Raw genomic sequence first — 22,613 nt, 5'->3', positions numbered from 1 at the left:
TCGCCACACTTTGGGCTCGGTGGATCGCTTCGCTCGCCACCTGATTACTAAAGGTAATAGTTGGTGGTGTGGGTAACTAAAGGTAATAGCTGGTAGCGTGGATAGTCGCAGGCCTAGCTCCTACCCCTTGTGTTGTGCCTGCTCCCCCTGACGTAAAAGGTCCCTTAGGCCACTTTAATCTAGCATCTACCGGACACCTTGGGCCATCAAATGGGCGTGGCCAACACAAACGACGAGCCGCGTTTGCAACGGCCGTTCGGGGCCCGTCCCCTCGTCACGCAGCTATTTTAGGCGCGATATCTGAAGTAAATATTCCGTTCCTGACTGCGCAAAACCTCTGGGAGCTAATGGACGACGAGACCAGCGGCAAATACCGCCTCCTCCGTGAGGTGGGACGGGGCAGCTATGGCGTGGTGTACGAGGCGGCTGCGGGGGGCACCACAGCGCGGGTGGCGGTGAAGAGGACCCGCTGCACCGAGCCGGAGACGGTGGAGATGGCCCTGCAGGAGCTGTGGTCCCTGCGCAGCGTCAGGGGCCAGCACCGGAACGTGATCCGGATGGAGGAGTGCCTGCTGCAGAGCGGCCGTGGCCCGGGCTCCGTCGAGCCCGTCTGTCAGCGGCGGGTCACAGAGCGTCACCTGCGGCTGGTGGAGAGCTGCCTGAAGGGCCGGCGCCGGGCCTGCGCGGAGGACAAGGAGGAGGAGGCCGCCTCCCTGTACTTCATCACCGAGTACTGCGACGGCGGCAACCTCAACGACTTCTTACTTGGCCAGGCGCCGGAGCCCCGGCTGCACCGGGCGTGTATGCGGCAGCTGGCCGCCGCCGTCTCCTTCCTGCACCGCAGCCAGATCGTGCACCGCGACCTCAAGCCCGAGAACGTGCTGGTGTCACACGGGCCTGCGGGACCGGAGCTCAAGGTGAGGAGGGGGGCCAGGCGTGGTGCCCCCTACCTCAGGGGATGCTGCAGGGGGACTGAGAGCACCAGCATGCCTCCAGAGCCCTATAATCTTGCCTAACCCTTCATCTGTTAATTACACCACCAGCTAAGGTTTTGACATCAAGGGTGGTGAGTTGCTGTTGCAATAGTTTGCAAACACATGCCATCTTGGGGGGGAATTCAGTTGCAGGCGAAGGGTGTGAATTGCTGTGGCGTGTACCCTTTCTTTGCCCGATACACTCAACACTGCTCGCTACCCTTTGGGGCTGTGAACACTTTTTTTGAGCAAGATCCCACTGCTGTAAAGAGTGGCATATTCACCCTCAACTGAACCCCCCGCCCTTATTTCAACCCCCCCCGCCCTTATTTCAACCAACCCTTTTGGCCTTGATTTACGGACTCATTCAACATCGATCGCCATTCAGAGAAATCGCACATCGAGTGACTGCGTAGAGTTTGCATTGTGCACGTGTGAGTGGTAATAGCGACAGAAGATGCATACGGATCGTAATCGTGATGTAGCTGCTATTTGACTGACAGGAAGCCAGCGTTTCTGGGCGGAAACCTACCATTTTCTGGATGTGTCCGGAAAAAATGCAGGCGTGCCGAGGCGCTTTTGGGGAGGATCTCCGACGTCAGCGCAGACTACTTCCAGCCCGTCTCGGTCAGAGATTAGTGGCAGCCTTAGACCTACTCACATTTACTCGGACTTCAAAGTTTCTTCGATGTTCCGGGAATTGCGTATGCATCTGCGAGTGGATAGTGAACTGCGATGCATTCACAAATTTTTCTTCCAGTTGGGACGGCGCCTTTCTACTCTCAGACAACAGCAAATTCTCTGAATAGCGATCCATGCTGAATTAGGCCCTCAGAGCGGTCAATTCAATAAGGGGCATATAAAAGGCAGCATAATACCCCACCCGATCTCATTCCGATTCGCTGATCTTTGTTGCAACGGAAATCCAGTAGGGTATGGGTCGTTGGGTCGACACAACTTAGGTCAACAGTCTTTTGGTCGACCACTGAAGGTCGACATATACTAGGTTGACAGGTGAAAAGGTCAACATGTTTTTTTGGACTTTTTTTGGATGTCGTTTTATTCGTAAAGTGGTGGGGAACCCCAATTAGTGCACTGTGTCCCCTCGCATTGGGCAAGGTGACACGCTGTGCTCGGCACAAGTTACCGTTCCCAATTGTAATCCACGTGGATCCTAAAGTATGAAAGTCCAAAAATTTTAAAGTGAAAAACTTGTGTCGACCTAATGCCCATGTTGATCTTCAGTGGTCGACCTAATGACTGTCGACTTAACGACCGTATCCCATCCAGCAGTACCATGAGTGAGGCATATAGCAGCCTTGTCCCAGCTGAACACTGAATTTGCTTAAAGTGCTCGCTACCCTATGAGGGTAGCAAACACTTTTTTGTGTGAGAGCAGGCTGCCTTAAAGCACAGCTATTGTACTGATTCCCCTGTAAACAAACGCGCGGGGGCAAAAACATTGCCCCTAGTTTAATTGACTTCATGGATATTTGTATGTAGCATTATGGGGCTGCAGACAAAAATCAGACCGTAGCTACAGTAGGGATGAGTCTAACTGAATTGACCCCATAGAGAGCGGTCATATGTCAGAAATCCAAAGCAATATACATGAGCCTAGCATTCTATATGGCCATGTTATATTAGCAGCGTAATAGAAAGGGGGAGGGGGGGTACAATTGAGGGGGAGGGGTGCCAGTTGCCACACCACTGCATATTGCTTCCCTTGTCCCTATGCTGTTGCATTAGCACCATCGCACATTAACATTAACCGTCCCATAAGCGTTACAGGTGCTCTCTTGGTATTGGCGTATTCTCAAGAAATGGAACCAAAATCTATAATATATAAACATTGCCAAAAGGGAGAGTAGGTAAAATAGCAAATTAAGTCCGTTTCCTGAAGCATCCCCCCTACTCGGTTGTAGCTAGAGCAGCTTCTCAGATGTGCTGTACAACGTAAGAAGCTAGTTCTCCTGGCTAGAGTGATTTCAAAATAGATGTGATTTATTATACGGCCAACTTTTAGTTCTAAATTATTTGAGTTTTTCTCTCCACTGACCTGTGGCCAAATGTCTTACATTTGGAAGTGAGGAGGGATCGAGCAGCCTGAATATATAAAACACAGGTGTCTATTTACTAAGCCTTGGATGGAGATAAAAGTTCAGAGATAGAAGCTGGTTGGCTGGAGACTGTCATTTTTCAAACGCAGCCTGTGACATGCCAGGTAGTTGCTGATTCACCGGAACTTAATCTCCGTGCACTTTATGTCCATCCAAGGCTTAGTAAATAGACCCTAAAATCTGGAGAGTATTTGTGTGCACTTTGTGTAACTATACTACGTGAGCGCGTGATAACTGTGCAGTGCTACCTGAGTGGCAACTATTGTTTTTTGATTTTTCTTGGCGACCAAAGAATTCAGTGGCATCTGCAATGTGGAAGTGCCGCGTTGCAGTGATTTGGAACTGGTCCATCCTCTGGTGATTGGCTTGTACGTGGTCTCATGCCATGCTTTATGTAAGACCATTTGTTTACTGGAAATTTTAAGGGTGGTTGAGAAATTGCAAATATAGTAAATTGAGTTCTGAACATTTCAAAAGGCGGGTGCAATAGCGTTTTCATTACTTATTGTGCCGTTACTGGGTAGTAATTCAGTCCTGTCTGAGAAATCCACTCAGATAGAATTCACTAGTCACAGAGGGGCCCGTTTACCAATGATTGCATATGTAATGCAATCCTGGCTGCTAATATCTCGCCCACATCGCATTGCGTAATGCAATCATATTAGATGGATGTTTCAACCGGCACAGGCAAGGACCAGAGCCCGTCCCTACGATGCGCATAGTAAGCTGCTGTACAGGGGCCATTTCCTGTGGAGGGTTCCTGGGGAACCCTGCTGGAACTACATCCTCCAAAGTGTTGCCCATAGGGTACAATGGGCTACCGCAGAAGTTCTCGAACGCAGTCCTCTAGTTGGTCCAAGTTTAAAATGTGACCTCCTGATCCTGCCGGTTGTAGGGAGGGCCTTATAAGCCATTTATCAGCTAACACTCGTACAATGGTCCTGCATACAAGCCTATACAATCGTCTGCATGTTCACCCACTATCGGATGAATGTGCCGATGATTGGATAGGTGTGTACACATCTTAGGGGGTGAATTATATTCTTGGGGATGTCTGCAAAGTGCTTTGGGGATATTCGTTATTTTGACGCCAACATCGACAATTTTTTTTCATTGCGCTTTATAGAGGTGTGCAGGAAATGAACGATATTAATTTTATCCCACCGTAAAAGTTGATTTGTAATTGTAGGTACTATATAGCTTAAAAAAAATAGTACATTTTAAATAGAGTAGTTTGTGGTTGCAATTCAAGTGAAAGTACCAGCAATGTGCAGCCGGGACAGAGTGGATACGCTGGTAACGGATGCACAGCATGGCTTCTTTTACCTCAAACCTCCAGTAAAAAGGAGCGTTGTTGCTCTGCTGTAATATTATCCGTTGAGTGCGCAGCCTCTGCACGTTGCAGATAACTGAGCTGCTCTCAATGTGTAGTGACAAAGGAAACAAATTAAAACACTTAGGGGGTTATTCAGGTCGCATCGCTAATCGATTCGACCGCAATAACCCCAGCGGCAGTGCACACTCGCAGGTCCCGTCCATTGTGAACGCCTCTGCCAGATTGTCCACGATTAAATCGGCCACTGGGAAGGCCATTTAGCATGCCAGGCGGCCTTGCCCTGTGATGGGCGGCCCCAAGAATGCGATAGAACAGATTAAAAATTCTGCTTTTAGCAGAATTTGCAATCTGTACTGAATAGAGTCCTTAGGGCGAGATTCAAAACTTGCTGTCCGCTCCTGCCCGAGATAGCACCCGCCAGCAGCTATTCAAATGTTGCTGCCGACGGGCGCGACATCAGCATTTCAGTTCGCTGGCCCCAAGAGTGACGAGCTGAAATGCGAGAAAAGGGACCCATTTGGTTGCCATTTGGTTATTCGCGTCATGCCCAATAGTTTAGTCGGTACGTGGCTAAAGGCCACTGCTATGGGCACGATCAGCGCAAAAATGGGACATTTGTATAGTGCATACGGAAAGTATTCACAGCACTTCACTTTTTCCATATTTTGTTATGTTACAGCCTTATTCCAAACTGGAATAAATAATTTCTCTAACGTCCTAAGTGGATGCTGGGACTCCGTAAGGACCATGGGGAATAGCAGCTCCGCAGGAGACTGGGCACAAAAGTAAAAGCTTGAACTAGCTGGTGTGCACTGGCTCCTCCCCCTATGACCCTCCTCCAAGCCTCAGTTAGATTTTTGTGCCCGAACGAGAAGGGTGCATGCTAGGTGGCTCTCCTGAGCTGCTTAGAGTAAAAGTTTATTTTAGGTTTTTTATTTTCAGTGAGTCCTGCTGGCAACAGGCTCACTGCATCGTGGGACTAAGGGGAGAAGAAACGAACTCACCTGCGTGCAGAGTGGATTGGGTTTCTTAGGCTACTGGACATTAGCTCCAGAGGGACGATCACAGGTTCAGCCTGGATGGGTCCCGGAGCCGCGCCGCCGGCCCCCTTACAGAGCCAGAAGAACGAAGAGGTCCGGTGAAATCGGCGGCAGAAGACGTTCCTGTCTTCAACTAAGGTAGCGCACAGCACTGCAGCTGTGCGCCATTGCTCTCAGCACACTTCACACTCCGGTCACAGAGGGTGCAGGGCGCTGGGGGGGAGCGCCCTGAGACGCAATAAAAACAGAAATACCTTAGGATGGCAAAAGAAATACATCACATATAGCTCCTGGGCTATATGGATGTATTTAACCCCTGCCAGTTTTCCAGAAAAAAGCGGGAGATAAGGCCGTCGTGAAGGGGCGGAGCCTATCTCCTCAGCACACAAGCGCCATTTTCCCTCACAGTTCCGCTGGAAGGACGGCTCCCTGACTCTCCCCTGCAGTCCCTACAGAATCAGGGTAAAAACGAGAGAGGGGGGGCACTATTGGCAGCTAAATTATAAACAGCAGCTATAAAAGGGAGTAACACTTATATAAGGTTATCCCTATATATATATATATATATATATATAGCGCTCTGGTGTGTGCTGGCAAACTCTCCCTCTGTCTCCCCAAAGGGCTAGTGGGGTCCTGTCCTCTATCAGAGCATTCCCTGTGTGTGTGCTGGGTGTCGGTACGATTGTGTCGACATGTATGAGGAGGAAAATGATGTGGAAGCAGAGCAATTGCCTGTATTAGTGATGTCACCCCCTAGGGAGTCGACACCTGACTGGATGGTTGTATTTAAAGAACTACGTGACAATGTCAGCACTTTACAAAAAACTGACGACATGAGACAGCCGACAAATCAATTGGTGCCTGTCCAGGCGTCACAGACACCGTCAGGGGCGATAAAACGCCCGTTACCTCAGTGGGTCGACACAGACCCAGACACGGATACTGAGTCCAGTGTCGACGGTGAGGAGACAAACGTAATGTCCAGTAGGGCCACACGTTACATGATCACGGCAATGAAGGAGGCATTGAACATTTCTGACACTACAAGTACCACAAAGAAGGGTATTATGTGGGGAGTGAAAAAAACTACCAGTAGCTTTTCCTGAGTCAGATGAATTAAATGAGGTGTGTGATAAAGCGTGGGTTTCCCCCGATAAAAAAGTGCTAATCTCTAATAAATTATTGGCACTATACCCTTTCCCGCCAGAGGTTAGGGCGCGTTGGGAAACACCCCCTAAAGTAGATAAAGCGCTCACACGTTTATCTAAACAAGTAGCGTTACCGTCTCCTGATACGGCCGCCCTCAAAGAACCAGCGGATAGAAGGCTGGAAAATATCCTGAACGGATTCCCTGACTGAAAATATTGATACCCTGGATAGGGACAGTATATTACTAACTATAGAGCATTTGAAGGATGCATTACTATATATGCGTGATGCACAGAGGGATATTTGCACCCTGGCATCAAGAGTGAGTGCTATGTCCATTTCTGCCAGAAGAGCGTTATGGACGCGACAGTGGTCAGGGGATGCGGATTCCAAACGACATATGGAAGTATTGCCGTTTAAAGGAGAGGAGTTATTTGGGGCCGGTCTATCGGACCTGGTGGCCACGGCAACGGCTGGCAAGTCCACCTTTTTACCCCAGGTCACCTCTCAGCAGAAAAAGACACCGTCTTTTCAAACTCAGTCCTTTCGTTCCCATAAGTACAGGCGGGCAAAAGGCCACTCATTTCTGCCCCGGGGCAGAGGAAGAGGAAAAAGACTGCACCAGGCAGCCTCTTCCCAGGAGCAGAAGCCCTCCTCTGCTTCTGCCAAGTCTTCAGCATGACGCTGGGGCTTTACAAGCGGACTCGGACACGGTGGGGGCCCGTCTCAAAAATTTCAACGCGCAGTGGGCTCACTCGCAAGTGGACCCCTGGATTCTGCAGGTAGTATCACAGGGGTACAAACTGGAATTCGAGACGTCTCCCCCTCGCCGGTTCCTGAAGTCTGCTCTACCAAAGTCTCCTTCCGACAGGGAGGCAGTTTTGGAAGCCATTCACAAGCTGTATTCCCAGCAGGTGATAATCAAGGTACCTCTCCTACAACAGGGAAAGGGGTATTATTCCACGCTGTTTGTGGTACCGAAGCCGGACGGCTCGGTGAGACCAATTTTAAATCTAAAATCCTTGAACACTTACATAAAGAGGTTCAAATTCAAGATGGAGTCACTCAGAGCAGTGATAGCAAACCTGGAAGAAGGGGACTATATGGTGTCTCTGGACATCAAAGATGCTTATCTCCACGTCCCAATCTACCCTTCTCACCAAGGGTACCTCAGGTTTGTAGTACAAAACTGTCATTATCAGTTTCAGACGCTGCCGTTTGGGTTGTCCACGGCACCTCAGGTCTTTACCAAGGTAATGGCCGAAATGATGATTCTTCTTCGAAGAAAAGGCGTTTTAATTATCCCTTACTTGGACGATCTCCTGATAAGGGCAAGGTCCAGGGAACAGTTAGAAGTCGGAGTAGCACTATCTCAGTTAGTGTTACGTCAGCACGGGTGGATCCTAAATATTCCAAAATCGCAGCTGATTCCAACGACACGTCTCCTGTTCCTAGGAATGATTCTGGACACAGTCCAAAAAAAAGGTGTTTCTCCCAGAGGAGAAGGCCAGGGAGTTATCCGAGCTAGTCAGGAATCTCCTAAAACCAGGCCAGGTGTCAGTACATCAGTGCACGAGGGTCCTGGGAAAAATGGTGGCTTCTTACGAAGCGATTCCATTTGGAAGATTCCATGCAAGAACGTTTCAGTGGGATCTTCTGGACAAATGGTCCGGATCGCATCTTCAGATGCATCAGCGGATAACCCTGTCGCCAAGGACAAGGGTGTCTCTTCTGTGGTGGCTGCAGAGTGCTCATCTACTAGAGGGCCGCAGATTCGGCATTCAGGATTGGATCCTGGGGACCACAGATGCCAGCCTGAGAGGCTGGGGAGCAGTCACACAGGGACAAAATTTCCAGGGCTTGTGGTCAAGCATGGAAACATCTCTTCATATAAACATTCTGGAACTAAGGGCCATTTACAATGCCCTAAGTCAAGCAAAACCCCTGCTTCAGGGTCAGGCGGTATTGATCCAATCGGACAACATCACGTCAGTCGCCCACGTAAACAGACAGGGCGGCACGAGAAGCAGGAGGGCGATGGCAGAAGCTGCAAGGATTCTTCGCTGGGCGGAGAATCATGTGATAGCACTGTCAGCAGTGTTCATTCCGGGAGTGGACAACTGGGAAGCGGACTTCCTCAGCAGACACGACCTTCACCCGGGGGAGTGGGGACTTCATCCAGAAGTCTTCCAAGAGATGGTAAACCGTTGGGAAAAACCAAAGGTGGACATGATGGCGTCCCGTCTCAACAAAAAACTAGACAGATATTGCGCCAGGTCAAGGGACCCTCGGGCAATAGCGGTGGACGCTCTGGTAACACCATGGGTGTACCAGTCAGTGTATGTGTTCCCTCCTCTGCCTCTCATACCAAAAGTACTGAGAATCATAAAAAGGAGAGGAGTAAGAACTATACTCGTGGTTCCGGATTGGCCAAGAAGGACTTGGTACCCGGAACTTCAAGAGATGCTCACGGAGGACCCGTGGCCTCTACCTCTAAGAAAGGACCTGCTCCAGCAGGGACCTTGTCTGTTCCAAGACTTACCGCGGCTGCGTTTGACGGCATGGCGGTTGAACGCCGGATCCTGAAGGAAAAAGGCATTCCAGAAGAAGTCATCCCTACCCTGATAAAGGCCAGGAAGGATGTAACCGCAAAACATTATCACCGCATTTGGCGAAAATATGTTGCGTGGTGTGAGGCCAAAGAGGCCCCTACAGAGGAATTTCAACTGGGTCGCTTCCTACATTTCCTGCAAACAGGACTGTCTATGGGCCTAAAATTAGGGTCCATTAAAGTTCAAATTTCGGCCCTGTCGATTTTCTTCCAAAAAGAACTGGCTTCAGTGCCTGAAGTCCAGACGTTTGTCAAAGGGGTACTGCATATACAGCCTCCTTTTGTGCCCCCGGTGGCACCTTGGGATCTCAATGTGGTTTTGGGGTTCCTAAAATCACATTGGTTTGAACCACTCACCACTGTGGAATTAAAATATCTCACATGGAAGGTGGTAATGCTGTTAGCCCTGGCTTCAGCCAGGCGTGTCTCAAAATTGGCGGCTTTATCTTATAAAAGCCCTTACCTGATTTTTCACACGGATAGGGCAGAATTGAGGACTCGTCCTCAATTTCTCCCAAAGGTGGTTTCAGCGTTTCACGTGAACCAGCCTATTGTGGTGCCTGCGGCTACTAGGGACTTGGAGGACTCCAAGTTACTGGACGTAGTCAGGGCCCTCAAAATATATATTTCCAGGATGGCTGGAGTCAGGAAATCTGACTCGCTGTTTATCCTGTATGCACCCAACAAGCTGGGTGCTCCTGCTTCTAAGCAGACGATTGCTCGTTGGATTTGTAGTACAATTCAGCTTGCGCATTCTGTGGCAGGCCTGCCACAGCCAAAATCTGTAAAAGCCCATTCCACAAGGAAGGTGGGCTCATCTTGGGCGGCTGCCCGAGGGGTCTCGGCTTTACAACTTTGCCGAGCAGCTACTTGGTCAGGGGCAAACACGTTTGCTAAATTCTACAAATTTGATACCCTGGCTGAGGAGGACCTGGAGTTCTCTCATTCGGTGCTGCAGAGTCATCCGCACTCTCCCGCCCGTTTGGGAGCTTTGGTATAATTCCCATGGTCCTTACGGAGTCCCAGCATCCACTTAGGACGTTAGAGAAAATAAGAATTTACTTACCGATAATTCTATTTCTCATAGTCCGTAGTGGATGCTGGGCGCCCATCCCAAGTGCGGATTGTCTGCAATACTTGTATATAGTTATTGTTACAAAATTCGGGTTATTATTGTTGTGAGCCATCTTTTCAGAGGCTCCTTCGTTTATCATACTGTTAACTGGGTTCAGATCACAGGTTGTACGGTGTGATTGGTGTGGCTGGTATGAGTCTTACCCGGGATTCAATATCCTTCCTTATTATGTACGCTCGTCCGGGCACAGTATCCTAACTGAGGCTTGGAGGAGGGTCATAGGGGGAGGAGCCAGTGCACACCAGCTAGTTCAAGCTTTTACTTTTGTGCCCAGTCTCCTGCGGAGCCGCTATTCCCCATGGTCCTTACGGAGTCCCAGCATCCACTACGGACTATGAGAAATAGAATTATCGGTAAGTAAATTCTTATTTTTTTCCCCCTCAAAATTCTACACACAGTACCCCATAATGACAACGTGAAAAGTTGTTGGTTTTTTAGATTTTTGCAAATTTCATTAAAATAACTAAGAATTCACATGTACTTAAGTATTCACAGCCCTTGCTCAATACTTTGTTGATGTACCTTTGGCAGTAATTACAGCCTCAAGTGTTTTTGAATATGATGCCACAAGCTTGGCACCCCTATCTTTGGGCAGTTTCGCCCATTCCTCTTTGCAGCACCTCTCAAGCTCCATCAGGTTGGATGGTAAGCGTCAGTGCACAGACATTTTCAGATCTCTCAAGAGATGTTCAATCGGATTCAAGTCTGGGCTCTGGCTGGGCCACTCAAGGACATTCACGGAGTTGTCCTGAAGCCACTCCTTTCATATCTTGGCTGTGTGCTTAGGGTCGTTGTCCTGCTGAAAGATGAACCGTCGCCCCAGTCTGAGGTCAAGAGCGCTCTGAAGCAGGTTTTCATCCAGGATGTCTCTGTACATTGCTGCATTCATCTTTACCTTTACCCTGACTAGTCTCTCAGTTCCTGCCGCTGAAAAACATCCCCACAGCATGATGCTGCTACCAACATGCCTCACTGTAGGGATGGTATTGGCCTGGTGATGAGAGTTGCCTGGTTTCCTCCAAACATGACGCCTGGAATTCACACCAAAGAGTTCAATCTTTGTTTCATCAGATCAGAGAATTTTGCTTCTCATGGTCAGTCCTTCAGGTGTATTTTGGCAAACTCCAGGCGGGCTACCATGTGCTTTTTACTAAGGAGTGGCTTCCGTCTGGCCACTCTACCATACAGGCCTGATTGGTGGATTGCTGCAGAGATGGTTGTCCTTCTGGAAGGTTCTCTCTCCACAGAGGAATGCTGTAGCACTGACAGAGTGACCATCGGGTTCTTGGTCACCTCCCTGACTAGGGGCCTAAATCAGAGCTGATCCTTTAGCACATCTACGATCAGTTTCACAAACACGCGGGGGGACGCCTGGCACAGGGCTAGTTCGCCCCGCATGAATGGCTCAGCTCCCCGCACAGGTGCATAAGCATAGCACAGGTGCTGCGTCGCAGCGGCTGCATGTGATGTCATGCCGCCGTGGCCTGCCCGCACAACGGTCTGGACACGCCTCTGTTGTCTGGACTGCGCCCCACCAACGGTGTTCTAACGCAGTTGGCATGCCCTTTCCCTCCCTGCAACTGCCTCTGCCTGCCAATCAGGCAGATGCGATCGCACCAGTGAGATGCTGTTAGCATCTCACTGGGTTGCGCATGCGCAGTGTGGCTGCTGCGCACTCCATAAAGTAATTCAGACTGCGATCAGTCTGAATTACCCCCTAGGGCCCTTCTTCCCCGAACACTCCGTTTAGACGTCCGGCCAGCTCTAGGAAGAGTCCTGGTGGTTCTGAACTTCTTCCATTTGCGGATGATGGAGGCCATTGTGCTCATTGGGACCTTCAAAGCAACAGATATTTTTTTTTTCTCTATCGTCCTAGTGGATGCTGGGGTTCCTGAAAGGACCATGGGGAATAGCGGCTCCGCAGGAGACAGGGCACAAAAAGTAAAGCTTTAGGATCAGGTGGTGTGCACTGGCTCCTCCCCCCATGACCCTCCTCCAAGCCTCAGTTAGATTTTTGTGCCCAGCCGAGAAGGGTGCAATCTAGGTGGCTCTCCTGAGCTGCTTAGAATAAAAGTTTAGTTAGGTTTTTTTATTTTCAGTGAGTCCTGCTGGCAACAGGCTCACTGCATCGTGGGACTAAGGGGAGAAGAAACGGACTCACCTGAGTGCAGAGTGGATCGGGTTTCTTAGGCTACTGGACACTAGCTCCAGAGGGACGATCACAGGTTCAGCCTGGATGGGTCACCGGAGCCGCGCCGCCGTCCCCCTTACAGAGCCAGAAGAGACGAAGAGGTCCGGTGAAATCGGCGGCAGAAGACATCCTGTCTTCAGACTAAGGTAGCGCACAGCACCGCAGCTGTGCGCCATTGCTCTCAGCACACTTCACACTCCGGTCACTGAGGGTGCAGGGCGCTGGGGGGGGAGCGCCCTGAGACGCAATATAACGGAATACCTTAGGTGGCAAAACAGAATACATCACATATAGCTCCTGGGCTATATGGATGTATTTTAATCCCCTGCCATTTTACACAGAAAAGCGGGAGATAAGGACGTCGTGAAGGGGCGGAGCCTATCTCCTCAGCACACAAGCGCCATTTTCCCTCACAGCTCCGCTGGAAGGATGGCTCCCTGACTCTCCCCTGCAGTCCTGCTTCAGAATCGGGGTAAAAAAGAGAAGGGGGGGCATTTTTGGCAGCAAATAACGATAATAACAGCAGCTATAAGGGAATAACACTTATATAAGGTTATCCCTGTATATATATATATAGCGCTGGGTGTGTGCTGGCAGACTCTCCCTCTGTCTCTCCAAAGGGCTAAGTGGGGTCCTGTCCTCTATCAGAGCATTCCCGGTGTGTGTGCTGTGTGTCGGTACGCGTGTGTCGACATGTATGAGGAGGAAAATTATGTGGAGGCGGAGCAGTTGCCTGTGTTGGTGATGTCACCCCCTAGGGAGTCGACACCTGACTGGATGATTGTATTTAAACAATTAAGTGATAATGTCAGCAATTTGCAGAAAACTGTTGACGACATGAGACAGCCGGCAAATCAATTAGTGCCTGTCCAGGCGTCTCAGACACCGTCAGGGGCGCTAAAACGCCCGTTACCTCAGTGGGTCGACACAGACCCTGACACAGATACTGAGTCTAGTGTCGACGGTGACGAGAAAAACGTAATGTCCAGTAGGGCCACACGTTACATGATCACGGCAATGAAAGAGGCATTGAACCTTTCTGACACTACAAGTACCACAAAGAAGGGTATTATGTGGGGAGAGAAAAAACTACCAATATTTTTTCCTGCGTCAGAGGAAATAAATGAGGTGTGTGAAAAAGCGTGGGTTTCCCCCGATAAAAAATAGGGTAGATAAGGCGCTCACACGTTTATCAAAACAAGTAGCGTTACCGTCTCCTGATACGGCTACCCTCAAAGAACCAGCTGATAGAAGGCTGGAAAATATCCTAAAAAGTATATACACACATACTGGTGTTATACTGCGACCAGCAATCGCCTCAGCCTGGATGTGCAGTGCTGGAGTCGCATGGTCGGATTCCCTGACCGAGAATATTGATACCCTGGATAGGGACAATATTTTGTTAACTATAGAACATTTAAAGGATGCACTACTATATATGCGTGATGCACAGAGGGATATTTGCACCCTGGCATCAAGAATAAGTGCTATGTCCATCTCTGCCAGAAGAGCGTTATGGACGCGACAGTGGTCAGGGGATGCGGATTCCAAACGGCACATGGAAGTATTGCCGTATAAAGGGGAGGAGTTATTTGGGGCTGGTCTATCGGACCTGGTGGCCACGGCAACGGCTGGAAAATCCACCTTTTTACCCCAGGTCACTCCACATCAGCAGAAAAAGACACCGTCTTTTCAAACTCAGTCCTTTCGTTCCCATAAGTACAAGCGAGCAAAAGGCCACTCTTTTCTGCCCCGGGGCAGAGGAAGAGGAAAAAGACTGCACCATGCAGCCGCTTCACAGGAGCAGAAGCCCTCCCCTGCTTCTGCCAAGTCTTCAGCATGACGCTGGGGCTTTACAAGCAGACTCAGATATGGTGGGGGCCCGTCTCAAGAATTTCAACGCGCAGTGGGCTCACTCGCAAGTGGATCCCTGGATTCTACAGGTAGTATCGCAGGGGTACAAACTAGAATTCAAGGCGTTTCCCCCTCGTCGTTTCCTGAAGTCTGCTTTACCAAAGTCTCCCTCCGACAGGGAGGCAGTTTTGGCAGCCATTCACAAGCTGTATTCCCAGCAGGTGATAATCAAGGTACCCCTCCTGCAACAAGGAAAGGGGTATTATTCCACGCTGTTTGTGGTACCGAAGCCGGACGGCTCGGTGAGACCAATTTTAAATCTGAAATCCTTGAACACTTACATAAAAAGGTTCAAATTCAAGATGGAGTCACTCAGAGCAGTGATAGCAAACCTGGAAGAAGGGGACTATATGGTGTCTCTGGACATCAAGGATGCTTATCTCCACGTCCCGATATACCCTTCTCACCAAGGGTACCTCAGGTTTGTAGTACAAAACTGTCATTATCAGTTTCAGACGCTGCCGTTTGGATTGTCCACGGCACCTCGGGTCTTTACCAAGGTAATGGCCGAAATGATGATTCTTCTAAGAAGAAAAGACATTTTAATTATCCCTTACTTGGACGATCTCCTGATAAGGGCAAGATCCAGGGAACAGTTAGAAGTCGGAGTAGCACTATCTCAGGTAGTGTTACGTCAGCACGGGTGGATTCTAAATATTCCAAAATCGCAGCTGATTCCAACGACACGTCTACTGTTCCTAGGAATGATTCTGGACACAGTCCAGAAGAAGGTGTTTCTCCCGGAGGAGAAGGCCAGGGAGTTATCCGAGCTAGTCAAGAACCTCCTAAAACCAGGACAGGTCTCAGTGCATCAGTGCACGAGGGTCCTGGGGAAAATGGTGGCTTCTTACGAAGCGATTCCATTCGGAAGATTCCATGCAAGAACATTTCAGTGGGATCTACTGGACAAATGGTCCGGATCGCATCTGCAGATGCATCAGCGGATAACCCTGTCGCCAAGGACAAGGGTGTCTCTCCTGTGGTGGCTGCAGAGTGCTCATCTACTAGAGGGCCGCAGATTTGGCATTCAGGATTGGATCCTGGTAACCACGGATGCCAGCCTGAGAGGCTGGGGAGCAGTCACACATGGAAGGAATTTCCAGGGCCTGTGGTCAAGCCTGGAAACGTCTCTTCATATAAACATTCTGGAACTAAGGGCCATTTACAATGCCCTAAGTCAAGCAAAACCTCTGCTTCAGGGTCAGGCGGTGTTGATCCAATCGGACAACATCACGTCAGTCGCCCACGTAAACAGACAGGGCGGCACGAGAAGCAGGAGGGCAATGGCAGAAGCTGCAAGGATTCTTCGCTGGGCGGAAAATCATGTGATAGCACTGTCAGCAGTATTCATTCCGGGAGTGGACAACTGGGAAGCAGACTTCCTCAGCAGACACGACCTTCACCCGGGAGAGTGGGGACTTCACCCAGAAGTCTTCCACCTGATTGTAAACTGTTGGGAAAAACCAAAGGTGGACATGATGGCGTCCCGCCTCAACAAAAAACTGGACAGATATTGCGCCAGGTCAAGGGACCCTCAGGCAATAGCAGTGGACGCTCTGGTAACGCCGTGGGTGTACCAGTCAGTGTATGTGTTCCCTCCTCTGCCTCTCATACCAAAAGTACTGAGAATCATAAGAAGGAGAGGAGTAAGAACTATACTCGTGGCTCCGGATTGGCCAAGACGGACTTGGTACCCGGAACTTCAAGAGATGCTGACGGACGAACCGTGGCCTCTACCTCTAAGAAAGGACCTGCTACTGCAGGAGCCTTGTCTGTTCCAAGACTTACCGCGGCTGCGTTTGACGGCATGGCGGTTGAACGCCGGATCCTGAGGGAAAAAGGCATTCCAGAAGAAGTCATCCCTACTCTGGTCAAAGCCAGGAAGGACGTAACCGCAAAACATTATCACCGCATTTGGCGTAAATATGTTGCGTGGTGTGAGGCCAAGAAGGCCCCTACAGAGGAATTTCAACTGGGTCGTTTCCTTCATTTCCTGCAAACAGGACTGTCTATGGGCCTAAAATTAGGGTCCATTAAGGTTCAAATTTCGGCCCTGTCGATTTTCTTCCAGAAAGAACTGGCTTCAGTACCTGAAGTTCAGATATTTGTAAAAGGGGTCCTGCACATACAGCCTCCTTTTGTGCCTCCAGTGGCACCTTGGGATCTCAATGTGGTGTTGAGTTTTCTAAAGTCACATTGGTTTGAACCACTTTCCACTGTGGACTTAAAATATCTCACATGGAAGGTGTCGATGCTGTTAGCCTTGGCTTCAGCCAGGCGTGTGTCAGAATTGGCGGCTTTATCATATAAAAGCCCTTACTTAATTTTTCTTTCTGACAGGGCGGAATTGAGGACTCGTCCTCAATTTCTACCTAAGGTGGTTTCTGCATTTCACATGAACCAACCTATTGTGGTACCTGCGGCTACCAGGGACTTAGAGGACTCTAAGTTGCTTGACGTTGTCAGGGCCTTGAAAATATATGTTTCCAGGACGGCTGGAGTCAGAAAATCTGACTCGCTGTTTATCCTGTATGCACCCAACAAGCTGGGTGCTCCTGCTTCTAAGCAGACGATTGCTCGTTGGATTTGTAGTACAATTCAGCTTGCACATTCTGTGGCAGGATTGCCACAGCCAAAATCAGTAAAAGCCCATTCCACAAGGAAAGTGGGCTCATCTTGGGCGGCTGCCCGAGGGGTCTCGGCTTTACAACTTTGCCGAGCAGCTACTTGGTCAGGGGCAAACACGTTTGCTAAATTCTACAAATTTGATACCCTGGCTGAGGAGGACCTGGAGTTCTCTCATTCGGTGCTGCAGAGTCATCCGCACTCTCCCGCCCGTTTGGGAGCTTTGGTATAATCCCCATGGTCCTTTCAGGAACCCCAGCATCCACTAGGACGATAGAGAAAATAAGAATTTACTTACCGATAATTCTATTTCTCGGAGTCCGTAGTGGATGCTGGGCGCCCATCCCAAGTGCGGATTATCTGCAATACTTGTACATAGTTACAAAAATCGGGTTATTATTGTTGTGAGCCATCTTTTCAGAGGCTCCGCTGTTATCATACTGTTAACTGGGTTCAGATCACAGGTTGTACAGTGTGGCTGGTATGAGTCTTACCCGGGATTCAAAATCCTTCCTTATTGTGTACGCTCGTCCGGGCACAGTATCCTAACTGAGGCTTGGAGGAGGGTCATGGGGGGAGGAGCCAGTGCACACCACCTGATCCTAAAGCTTTACTTTTTGTGCCCTGTCTCCTGCGGAGCCGCTATTCCCCATGGTCCTTTCAGGAACCCCAGCATCCACTACGGACTCCGAGAAATAGAATTATCGGTAAGTAAATTCTTATTTTTTTTTTTGTACCCTTCCCCAGATTTGTGCCTCGAAACAATCCTGTCTCAGTGGTCTGCAGACAGTTCCTTTGACTTCATGCTTGGTTTGTGCTCAGACATGCACTGTCAAGTGTGGGACCTTACATAGACAAGTGGGTGCCTTGTCAAATCATGTCCAATCAACTGAGTTTACCACAGGTGGACTCCAACTAAGCTGTAGGAACATCTCAAGGATGATCAGCAGAAACAGGATGCACCTGAGCTTAATTTTGAGCTTCATGGCAAAGGCTGTGAATACTTCTGCAGATGTGATTTATTTAGTTTTTTTTATTTTTTATTTTTAATAAATTTGCAAAAATCTAAAAAAAATTCACGTCATTATGGGGTATTGTGTGTAGAATTTTGAGGGGAAAAATTACATTTATTCCATTTTGGGATAAGGCTGTAATATAACAAAATGTGCTGTGAATAGTTTCCGGATGCACTGTATATCGCCCCCTGCGATCTCACGTCACTTTAGACAGGAGATAGGGGAAGATAACATTTGAATCTCGCCCTTAGGCCCTCATTCCGAGTTGTAGCTCACTAGCTACTTTTAGCAGAAATGCAAACACAAAGCTGCCACCCTCTGGGAGTGTATCTTAGCATAGCAGAATTGCTAACGAAAGATTAGCAATTCTGCTAATATTAGCAGAATTGCTAACTAAAGCAATTTCCTTGCAGTTTCTGAGTAGCTCCAGACCTACTCCTAGATTGCGATCACCTCAGTCCATTTAGTTCCTGGTTTGACGTCACAAACACGCCCAGAGTACGACCAGCCACTCCTCCGTTTCTCCAGCCACTCCTGCGTTTTTACCTGGCACGCCTGCGTTTTTTAGCACACTCCCTGAAAACGGCCAGTTTCCGCCCAGAAACATCCCTTTCCTGTCAATCAGCAGAGCGATTGAAAAGCTTTGTTCGCCTGTGAGTAAAATAGCATAGTTTTGTGTAAATTTGCTTAGCGCGTGCGCCCTGAGATGCATACACAGGAATGAGGGCCTTAGTCTTTTCTTTAACCTACCAGTGTAACCTCGGAAAGAATTTTAAAAATTAGGCAGATACAGATGTGTATGTAAGAAGCTGATTGTTACACTGCAGTTTGGGTGCATTAAAATAGTAATGAAGAAATCCATAGAATTACGTAGTCACAGACCAAGGAGAACATATCTTTTCATCTGTCTTATCTGATTGAGCTCCTTGTACAGATATTTTTAGCTGTCTATCCTACATCCTATTTTTCTGTCCTCCAGGTAGCAGATTTTGGCCTCAGTAAAGTCTGCCTCGGGAATGTAAATGTTAACCAGCATCGCTTCTCGTCAGCCTGTGGCTCAGATTTCTACATGGCGCCAGAGGTTTTTGAAGGGCGTTATACAGCAAAGGCAGATATCTTTTCCCTTGGAATTCTTTTTTGGGCTATGATTGAAATGGTTACCTTCAGGGATGCAGAGACAAATAAAGAGCTCATTGGTAAGTGCCATAATATTTCTCAGGAGAGCTACACGTTCACATAACTCTTCATTACACAGTAAAACTTTATAGTTTTGTATCTTTTATTAACATTTTATCTATTGCTTGTTGCTACTGATTATTCTCAGATTTTACTCCGTGCATATAATTTTAAAAGAAAACCAAAATCTATGTCCACGTCGGTTCCAAGTCTCTCCTTCTTTTTTTTTAATTTTTACTTATTTTGAAACACTAAGGGGTCAATCCAATTAAACGTGAAGTGTGCGAGATGCTGTTGCAGGGGCGTTCAAACGTTGGCAACGAAAGCAGCAAAAATAGCAGGGAGATCAGTCCCTGGGAAATTGAGCGCTGAAGACAGTGCTTCTAAGAGCGTGTAATTGGTACTGATAGTGCCAACTTATGAGGTATAATAGAGCGTGATCTGACGATATTGGAAGAGAACCTAAGGAATCCTGAAGAACTGCAAACTCATTGTAGGAACACACTGGCGCGATGCGTATAATGTTTTCAGTCCAGCAAAAGACAAAAGATGGGACAGGACCATTACCAAAGAAGCGCGGTTTGTCCCAGAGAAGGTACATATGTAGAGGTTTGAGAGTAAGGTGGAAGACTCTAATACAATAATCCCAAATCGACAGCATGAATATAAGGGTTGGGAGGAGTTCAGTCTATGATCATGGTGCAACAAAAATAGAGAGCTGAACAATATTATACTGTTGAAGTCTGCTTCAAGATCTTCGCAGACTTAGATGGGGGTGGGAGTTTGCTAGGATTTCTTAGGAGAGGTGGAAAGAGAGATAGTATTTCAGTAAGTTTGACAGGCCTAGAGCACCTTCTTTACACTTATGTAAGAGTCAACGTTGTACTCTAGGTCGTCTCCTGGACCAGATAAATGCCGAATGTTGGAGCGCTTTGATGAAATAACATGGGACACACAGTGGGAGTGTCTGAAAGAAGCAGTGGGACCTAACCAATATGTTCATCTTCATATGCCCAATCCAAGACCCCTAAAGGAGATGTTTTTTTTTTTTTTAACAGATTTCATAAGTGAGTGACTATACCAAGTAGATGTGGTCACATGAGCTAGTGAAGATGACACTTAGATTCTTTAAGTTTGTCCCTGTGCCAAGGGAAATTATGGCTTGCCATTAGCCGAAGAATAGCGGGGGGATCAAATGTAAAATCATTGCATCTTTTTTATCTGGATTAATTTTAAAGTGAGAGAGATTGGCTTAAGTATTTAGTTCATGCCTAGTCTGAGAGGGAGTGATCCCAAGTGTGCCACTGTAAACCTCCCTGAGGGCCACGGGTTGCCTACCCTGGTCTTATGGGTCCATCCAATTACTTCAATGTCTTTGCGGGTGTGAGTAAGTGCGGCTGTATTCAGCACTTACAGTACTTCCAGCTTGCAGACTTTTGTTCACAGACCGCAAGTAAAAATGTGCCTGTCAGGCACTAGAAGGGGCCCGGTGTGCATTTTTTTTTTTTAAATTGGAAACCGCAGGTCTGATAGTTTTTTGTTGTTGGTAAAACCTTGCGCCCAATTACAACCCCCACCCCCCTTTCAAAGTGACTGTTACTGGAAGACCTCAGTGACCATATATTAGGCTTCCTGCCACACGTGGACAGGTTATTGTGTACTGATTATGAATTGCCTTTCGTCATTTTGTATACCTTGTTTATTTTCTAATTGGCTACCTTTTTAAAAATTGTGAGACGTGAAAAATAATTTGTCCGTCTTCTACTTTTGTCATCAGTGTCTGGCAGAGACAAATAATGTAGAGTTGTTAGTCCACAGAACAAATGTAACTTGATGCATAAAATGGTTATTTAGTTTGTCATGGAACTTCAATGAGTGATATTTGTTATATGTCTAGGCATATACATCTGTCAAGGAAAGAACCTAATCTCCGTCGGAGAAGCTCTCCTTGATAACCCCAACTTCGAGCTTCACATGCCTATAAAGCAGAAAAAGCCTATGCCGAGAGAAGTGTGTGCTCTTCTGTTGGATATGTTGGCCTTGAATTTAAAGGAGAGACTTGATGCATTTGAGATGGAGAAACGCGTCAAGCAATTATGTTACGGAGAAAAGCGTCAAGGTTCTGGTGCATAGACATATCTAGTTCTGTCTTGTTGGTGCTGTCCTTGGGGCAATCACATTTTATTACTGTCCTAATCTGCACATAGAACCTCTGTAACATCAAAGTATCTTTATTTAAAAACACAGAACTGTATTTTGCCAAGATGCATGCTTCCAAGTGTAAACCTGAGTAAAGTGTAAAACTGAGGTTTTTTTAGGTAACTTTTAGATTAAACACTTTTTTTTTGTTTTTGTTTTTTGTTTAATGTAAATCAATTGTTTATGGTATTGATATTAAGTTACAATAGCCATTGCACAGAAATGTAAGGCTTTCAGAAATGCACTTTTTTTTTTTTTACATTGTATATTTCTTCAGACTTTTTCTGTGTAATGTTTGTACATAGTATGCTGTTTTCATTAATAAAAGGGTAAAACGTTACTGTGTAGATTTACATTTGTAGTGGGTCTTGTTTAAGTCGGATGCAGTGGATCGGGGGTTTTCTACTGCGGAGCATGTGTCCTGACTGTGGTGGTCATTCCGAGTTCGCTCGTTGCCGATTCTCGCTATGCTGCGATTTGTTGCTAAATGCGCATGGTACGCAGAGCGCATGCGCTAAGTTATTTAACACAAAACTTAGTAGATTTGCTGGTGTTCGTGCGGCGCTTTTCAGTCGCACTGCTGATCGGTGAATGATGGGAAGGGGCGTTTCTGGGTGGTAACTAAGCGTTTTCCGGGAGTGTGCTAAAAAACGCAGGCGTGTCAGGGAAAAACGCGGGAGTGTCTGGCCGAACGCAGGGCGTGTTTGTGACGTCAAACTAGGAACTAAACGGACTGAGCTGATCGCAATCTAGGAGTAGGTCTGGAGCTACTCAGAAACTGCAAGAAAATATTTAGTAGCGGTTCTGCTACTCTTTCGTTCGCTATTCTGCTATGCTAAGATACACTCCCAGAGGGCGGCGGACTAGCGTTTGCAATGCAAAGCAGCTAGCGAGCGAACGGGTGGAGACTAATCTACACCAAATTTTAACATCATGGGTTGGATATTTTTGGAGGTGGAGTCATTTAAAAATGACCAAAATATGCAATTTTACTGCCGCAGGGGTCTTTTCGTTTGCCTGTAACTTGAGTTCTAATTAAGACAGAGAGATGAAATTAGTGTCATTTTGAAGCTTATGACTGGATCTTTTCACTTCAATTTTAATTTAGTAAGGTAGTACTAAAAAAA

General features: G+C 47.7%; 1 protein-coding gene across 1 annotated transcript; it reads left to right on the top strand.

The window, feature by feature from the left end:
* The first annotated feature begins 217 nt into the window (after positions 1-217).
* Positions 218-21,826, top strand: LOC134908854 (serine/threonine-protein kinase 35-like). The gene is made up of 3 exons (XM_063915041.1): positions 218-917; positions 19,091-19,307; positions 21,185-21,826. The coding sequence occupies exons 1-3, from the start codon at positions 348-350 to the stop codon at positions 21,418-21,420; spliced, it is 1,023 nt and encodes a 340-aa protein (XP_063771111.1). The 5' UTR covers positions 218-347; the 3' UTR covers positions 21,421-21,826.
* Positions 21,827-22,613: the final 787 nt, after the last annotated feature.

The sequence above is a fragment of the Pseudophryne corroboree genome, chromosome 4 (assembly GCF_028390025.1).
Source record: "Pseudophryne corroboree isolate aPseCor3 chromosome 4, aPseCor3.hap2, whole genome shotgun sequence".
Classification (NCBI taxonomy): Eukaryota; Metazoa; Chordata; class Amphibia; order Anura; family Myobatrachidae; genus Pseudophryne; species Pseudophryne corroboree.
This window is presented reverse-complemented; position numbering and strand designations above follow the sequence as displayed.